A 6,845-nucleotide genomic window follows, 5' to 3' on the forward strand; every position below is an offset into this window, starting at 1 on the left:
TTTTAGCAAATGGCTGCAATATAACAAAGAGTGAAAAATTTAAGGGGGTCTGAATACTTTCCGTACCCACTGTATGTTGATTAAAATTCAGTTTGAAAAGTTACTTTTTTTTTTGCAAAATATATTTATATATATATTTAATATAAAATATATATTTTTTTATGTTTAAATGTATCTGACTGCATAAAAAAAAGCAAATTCGAGCTTCAAATTGGACTAAGTTTACGTTTCACTTGTTTTGCTCAGTTAAGAATCTCCATAGGATCATATAGGCCCCTCTAGAGGCTGTACCATAAAATGCTATTTTGTCTTTTTTTTTCTTCACAAGATGGAAAGAGTTTAAATTACACAATTCCATAATTTTAAACATACCTCAAGGTCTCTTCCTGTTTTTTCAGTCCAGGATCCTGGGTCAATGAAGGTTGCAATGTGTCTGGCATTCCAAAGAAAACACAAAATACATAATGTGTAATTACATGATCACTTCTGTAGCCTGAGAACGAGACTCTGATGAACTTGAAGCCTAAGAATGAGACTTGAATATGAAATTGATGCCTAAGAACAAGGCTCTTATACGAACTTGAAGCCTGAGAACAAGGCTCTTATACGAACTTGAAGCCTGAGAACAAGGCTCCTTTTGGAAATTGTAACCAAATAACACGCCTGGAACAAGGCCAGTAAATTAATTATCTTTAGTCTCAACCTAAATATGGTTCTGTAGGTCTCATCTCCAAAACCATCGGGCCGAAGAGAATCAAGAAAAAGTATCTCCCTCTTAGCTACAAACAAAACCTGCAATCAATGGGTATTTTGTTAATATCCACGAAAATCGAACTCACTAACCCTACCTGTTGAATTTGGAAATATTACAACTAGAAAGATTAACAGAAACTTAACACAGAGCAGATAGTGATCAGCTTCATCCGCCTGCCTGCTCCAAGCTGGAAATAGTATGATATCCTTGGACCTCACGTTTCCCTAATAATATTGTGACAAAATAATATGCATGCACAAAAATAACATATACTTTTGTGCCTATTCCCAATAGAACTCTTTCTCGGTTGATAAGTACATGATAGCAAAAAAAACTTACAGGCAAACAATGCACTGGGTCCACATTTTTGTCTTTCCAGGTGGGAACAGCATAGAGGTCCACAATGTGAACATTTTTTCCCTTATGGAAAGAACATAAGTTATTAAACATGCATACATCCAAATGAATACTTCTAAAAGAAGATAATAGTATAAAGTACATGTCTTCGTGTAGCTTCTTCCACAATCTTGAGGCAGGCATTTCCGATCTGAAATGTATTGCAGAACAATTACATCCCTGTCAAAGCTGCTATGTGTAACATTATGCATTATCTAGGAATTTGTTTTTTTGTGCAGTAAATTAAGACACTAAACATACGCACATTAGATTCCATGTACTGGCTTAAACCCAGGCTCCAGAAGTCTTCTCGTGTGAGGCAAATTTGGCCTTGCTTTATGATCAGTTCTTCTGATGGCCGATTTTTGTCCAACACATACTTTAACTAAAAATAAAGAACGTTTAACAGATTAAGTAATGGTTATCATTTAAATATGCAAGTGTCACTAAATAAACAATACTCACCAGTTCATCTTGAATAGGGTCCAAGACCTTCTCCCACCTTGCACCTGAACAAGCATATGGATGCTCTACCTGCCATTTGAATGTTGAGTAGCAGTGGTCCTGGAGAAACATCCTCTCAGTTGGTCCATCTGATGATATACAAATACGAGACAATGGACTATATGCATGGAGCATTCTTTAGAACTTCTGTATATAGATAAGCCAGCTCGAAAACTTCCAGTGAAATGTCATTTGACGCTGTGGTATGTGGAAGCAATTTCGCGCATGCGCAGTACAAATCGTGTTTCCGGTACAACAAGCAAGAAAGAGGAAGAAGACAGTCGTGCTGCGAGACAACAGAGGAAAATATGAGTTGGTGAAAAATCACGGCAGGCTTAGTGTTATAGATGTAACAGTCCGCCGCGAATACTTTATATTTTGTGCACCTTATCTCGGGGACCCAGCTCAGTGAGTGTTTGCTCGTTGACAGCCACACTAATGTTATCAAGAGCTAGCTCAGGGGCTAATAAGCTTATCAATATAAGAGACAGACATCATATTCATTAGACACGTTATGTAGATGTGTTTCCCGTTAATCGCCAGTTGTGAAGTTATTAAATGACTAGTGAATGGTGGGGAATAAATTTGGTGTGGCCTAGACGAGGATTGGCGAGATCTCTCAGCTGGAGTTAAGATCATACTGAATGTGTTGACCTAATTCTGTCCATTTCCACTGATATCAGTACAGAAACACATTTGTGGCCTCCCCAGTGGTGTGGACAGATATTCACAAGCCTCAGAGTACTACTAAATGGGTGTTATATTTCCCATATGCTTTAGTTTTTAGGGATGCCCCAGTGAGATCTTTGGATGCTCTATGACAGATGCTAAAAGCATTGCTTTATATTTCATATGTTATGTTTCTGACTTTTTGGATGTTGTCTTTGTTTGTGTTTTCGGAAACAGTTACAGTGTTTGTCACATAAGCTGCGCACAGTTTATGACTGTATATAACGGTGTACTGTCACCTTGTTCACTCATATCTCTGAAGATGTCACAACATTTATTGGTTTATTTTGCTCTTGTAAAAATTTGTCTTTTGTACATGTGAGTAATCACTAGAGATTGCTTTGATGTCCTACTGGCCAAGTTTCTTTTTAAAGGAATAGTTCAGACAGAAAAGAATATTTTGATATTATTTGTGTAATTTATCTCTAAAGTAAGTAAGTAGAACACAAAAGATATTTTGTGTATTACACAAATATTCTGGACAGTTTTTCATATGAGGACTGGGGCTGTCAGGCATCCAAAATGATAAAAAGAGTTTTTAAAAGCATCATAAAAGTATCCATATGACTTGTGTGCTGTATTCCAAGTCTTTTGAAACCATATGATTGTTTTGAAATCATATAAACAGATGCTCTTCACTGGAAATGTTGCCCTCCGGTGGGAAACTATTTTAGTTGAACTCAAGAACTGGATCAGTTCAGTTAGTAAATGAAGCATTCAGACCAGTTTTATTAACTGGATCAACTGATTTAAAAGATCTGACTAGAATCTCGAAAGAACAATTTTGTTCACATATTGGACATTGCTACTTGCAGATTTTTAGTCAATAACGGACTGAAATTTTGATCTCACACAAAGCTACTGTATGACTGTAGAAAATGTACTTGGAATATAGTGCATGATTCATGTGGATTATTTTTGTGATGCTTTTATGCTGCTTTTTGTAATTTGGGTGCTTGACAGCTCCAGTCCTAATTCAGTTTCATTACATTCATGAAAACAAGTATATCCTTTAGAAACTCTCCTTTTGTGTTCCATAGAAGAAAGAAAATGATACAGGTTTGGAATGGCATGAGAGTGACGTATTCAAGTTTGGATGAACTATTCCTTAACTACTGCATTTCAGAACGACTCAGTACTGTTCATAACAACCAGACTGAAATTCTGTCCTCTCTGTATTTGTGTGCTTTATATCTTTAGGCAGCAAATAAGTAGTATTTGATTTCTACTCCCCTGATGTCTGCCGAGGCATCTGGTTCATCTTGTGGGAATGTGGTGACTGTGTCCGGTTCTGCCGCATCATCCTCCAGCCACGTTGGGGAAGAAAAGGCCGGCAGGAGCCTGGCGGGGAGTAAGTATGTGAAGCTCAATGTGGGGGGAACTCTCCACTACACCACGGTCCAGACGCTCAGCAAGGAGGACAGTCTGCTCAGGAGTATTTGTGATGGGAGCACAGAGGTCACCATAGACTCTGAGGGTAAGAAAAAGCATGAGAATATGTTGTTATACACTACCTTTCAAAAGCTTGGGGTTGGTAAGGTTTAATGCCTCAAGGCTGCATTTATTTGATCAAAAATATAGTAAATATTAATAAATATTACTGCAATATAAAATAACTGTTTTCTATTTTAATGTATTTTAAAATGTAATTTATTGATGGCAAAGCTGAATTTTCTTCAGGCATTACTCCAGTCTTCAGTGTCACATGATCCTTCAGAAATCATTCTATACACAGACTTGATCAAGATATTTCTTATTTTTTATCAATGTTGTGCTCCTTAATATTTTTTTTTCAGGATTCTTTAATGAAAGTTTAAAAGAACATTATTTATTTAAAATCTAAATATTTTGTAACATTATAGATGCCTTTTACTCTCACTTTCAATCAATTTAATTCTTACTCAATAAAAGTATTAATTTCTTTCAAAAAAAACAAAGCAAAACTAAAGAAAATGGTAGCGTGTGAAAGAAGGGTGGCGTAGCATGACATCAGCTCCAGTACAGCTTTTTCTGGTCAAGTACTTCTATAATACTGCTATAATAGATGCAGAAACTACATTTACATTTACATTTAGTCATTTAGCAGATGCTTTTATCCAAAGCGACTTACAAATGAGGACAATAAAAGCAGTCAAAACTAACAAAAGAGCAACAATATATAAGTGCAAACTAGATCAGAGATGTGTATTTAAATGTGTCTTCACTTGCTTTTTAAGGCTGGGTGGTGCTGGACAGATGTGGGAGACACTTTTCCCTGGTGCTGAACTTCCTGCGGGACGGGACGGTTCCTTTGCCGGAGAGCACACGGGAGCTAGAGGAGGTATTGAAGGAGGCGCAATACTACAGGCTCCAGGGTCTTGTGCAGCACTGCCTCACCACATTACAGGTTAGAGGATCCACTGGACCGTGTTTCTGTATCATCAGTGTTGGTCCAAAATAGCATGTTTCTATAGAGAAGTCGAATGCTTCTTTGAGCTTACTAACTTTCACTTACTAATGTCTTGTTTGATGTTGATGCAGAAACGGAGGGATGTCTGCAGGGGATGTCACATTCCTATGATCACTTCAGCCAAAGAGGAACAGAGGATGCTAGCCACCTGTAGGAAGGTGAGATAACAGAACGGAATATTTATTTCCCCCTTAGACCCAAAAAAAAGAAAAAAAAAGAAATCTCAATAGGCTGCAATACACAACTTTTGCCCAGAGATTTTCCTCTATATATCCGATATCCGATTCCTTCAACTCCAACCACCACAATGCGAGGGCGACACGTTTGCCCACAAAGATAGCATTTTAATGCTGGCATGCTGTATGCGCTCGCATTTTATATAGGTGGGAACTTTATATATCAGGGGTGCCCAACCTCGGTCCTGGAGGGCCGGTGTCCTGCAGAGTTTAGCTCCAACCCCAATTAAACACACCTGAACCAGCTAATCAAGCTCTTACTAGGCATGCTAGAAACTTCCCGGCAGGTGTGTTGAGGCAAGTTGGAGCTAAACTCTGCAGGACACCGGCCCTCCAGGACCGAGTTTGGGCACCCCTGTTATATATAATTAAGAAATTGTGCAATATTCAGGAGCTGGTTTTCAACCCATGCCCTGTGAATTTTATAAATACAACAGCTTCGCTACTAAAAGCTACATTATATTTCTCAGCAATGAGGTGATAGCTGTTTTTGTAATTAAACCACCAAGCTTCACTAGCTACTCAATCGTGCATTCTCTCTCTCTCGTTAATTCATTTGAGTTCATTAAAATAAATATAATCTTACAGCGCTACTTATCTAAGGAGCTGTAGATAAAATAACAAATGAAAATGATCATTATTTTCCAGTGTTTATCCATTCAGTCAGATTTTGTGCTGCAAAACATCCATGACAGCTGTTGTCCATGCGGGCAAATAATAATGGCCTCTCGAAGTGAATTATTTTAATGTGCATAGTAAAGCGATCACTGACAATCATTTTGGGCGGGAATTAATGTAAACACAGATATCGGATAACAGTCGTGTCTAAAGTGAATGTAAACAGACGGACCATATATATACATATTTTTCAATATATTGTATATATTATATATACATTGATTTCTCAAACTGAGTTGTTTTCTCATGCACTGAGACAGAAATCTCCACTTCAGTAGCATTTGCATATACCAAACTTCACAGTTTAATTCCTATTTGTATTGAAGGTTTCTACAGAGGGGTTTGCTTTTAAATAATTTGCCTGATTTATATTACATTTTTTTCCTAAAACATGTTGAACTGTTTTTTTTTTTTCTGACAGTATTTTCTAATTTAAAAAAATTGATTTGTATGCAAACTAGCAAATATTTAATTGAATAATGCACCATTTGCACATTTAAACAACATTTCAGAAAACATTTAATACAAAAAAGTCTTAATATCCCGTGATCAGCTGGGGAAGTATGGTGATACTGTATACATTAGTTTTTTTTGTTTTTTTTTCAACCTTATTCATCTGTGGTGTCTTGCCTTAAAGGGGTCATATGATGCGATTTCAAGTTTTCCTTTCTCTTTGGAGTGTTACAAGCTGATTGTGCATAGATAAGATCCCCGAAGTTGCAAAGACTAAAGTCTCAAAACCAAAGAGATATTCTTTATCAAAGTTAAGACTCTGCCACGCCCCCCTAAAACGGCTCGTTCTAACACGCCCCCACATATCTACCTCACTATGTGGAAATATTTGCATAATGCTGCCCAAATGTGCACACAAAGAAAGAAGGCATGGTTTCAGTAACCGCAGTTAGTGTTGAAGCAGCCATGTCAGGGAGACGCTGTATGTTTCAGTGCGAAAGCAAAAGCACTTTATTTGGCCTTCCAGAAGTAGATGCATTTAGGAATCTTTAAGATTACTTACAACAGAACAGCAATGCATTTTATGGACGACAGTTTCGTGAACCTAGGAGAGGAGGTCATTCTGACTTTGCTATGACAATCTGGC

At 37.4% G+C, this 6,845-nt stretch overlaps 1 protein-coding gene across 1 annotated transcript; it reads left to right on the forward strand.

The window, feature by feature from the left end:
- The first annotated feature begins 1,887 nt into the window (after positions 1 to 1,887).
- LOC107689106 (BTB/POZ domain-containing adapter for CUL3-mediated RhoA degradation protein 3-like) lies at positions 1,888 to 5,021 on the forward strand. Its single transcript, XM_016487015.1, has 4 exons — positions 1,888 to 2,062; positions 3,584 to 3,860; positions 4,600 to 4,769; positions 4,904 to 5,021. Exons 2-4 carry the CDS (start codon positions 3,620 to 3,622, stop codon positions 4,997 to 4,999), a joined length of 507 nt encoding a protein of 168 aa, XP_016342501.1. The 5' UTR covers positions 1,888 to 2,062; positions 3,584 to 3,619; the 3' UTR covers positions 5,000 to 5,021.
- Positions 5,022 to 6,845: the final 1,824 nt, after the last annotated feature.

This window comes from Sinocyclocheilus anshuiensis, unplaced genomic scaffold, assembly GCF_001515605.1.
Source record: "Sinocyclocheilus anshuiensis isolate Anshui unplaced genomic scaffold, SAMN03320099.WGS_v1.1 scaffold653, whole genome shotgun sequence".
Classification (NCBI taxonomy): domain Eukaryota; kingdom Metazoa; phylum Chordata; class Actinopteri; order Cypriniformes; family Cyprinidae; genus Sinocyclocheilus; species Sinocyclocheilus anshuiensis.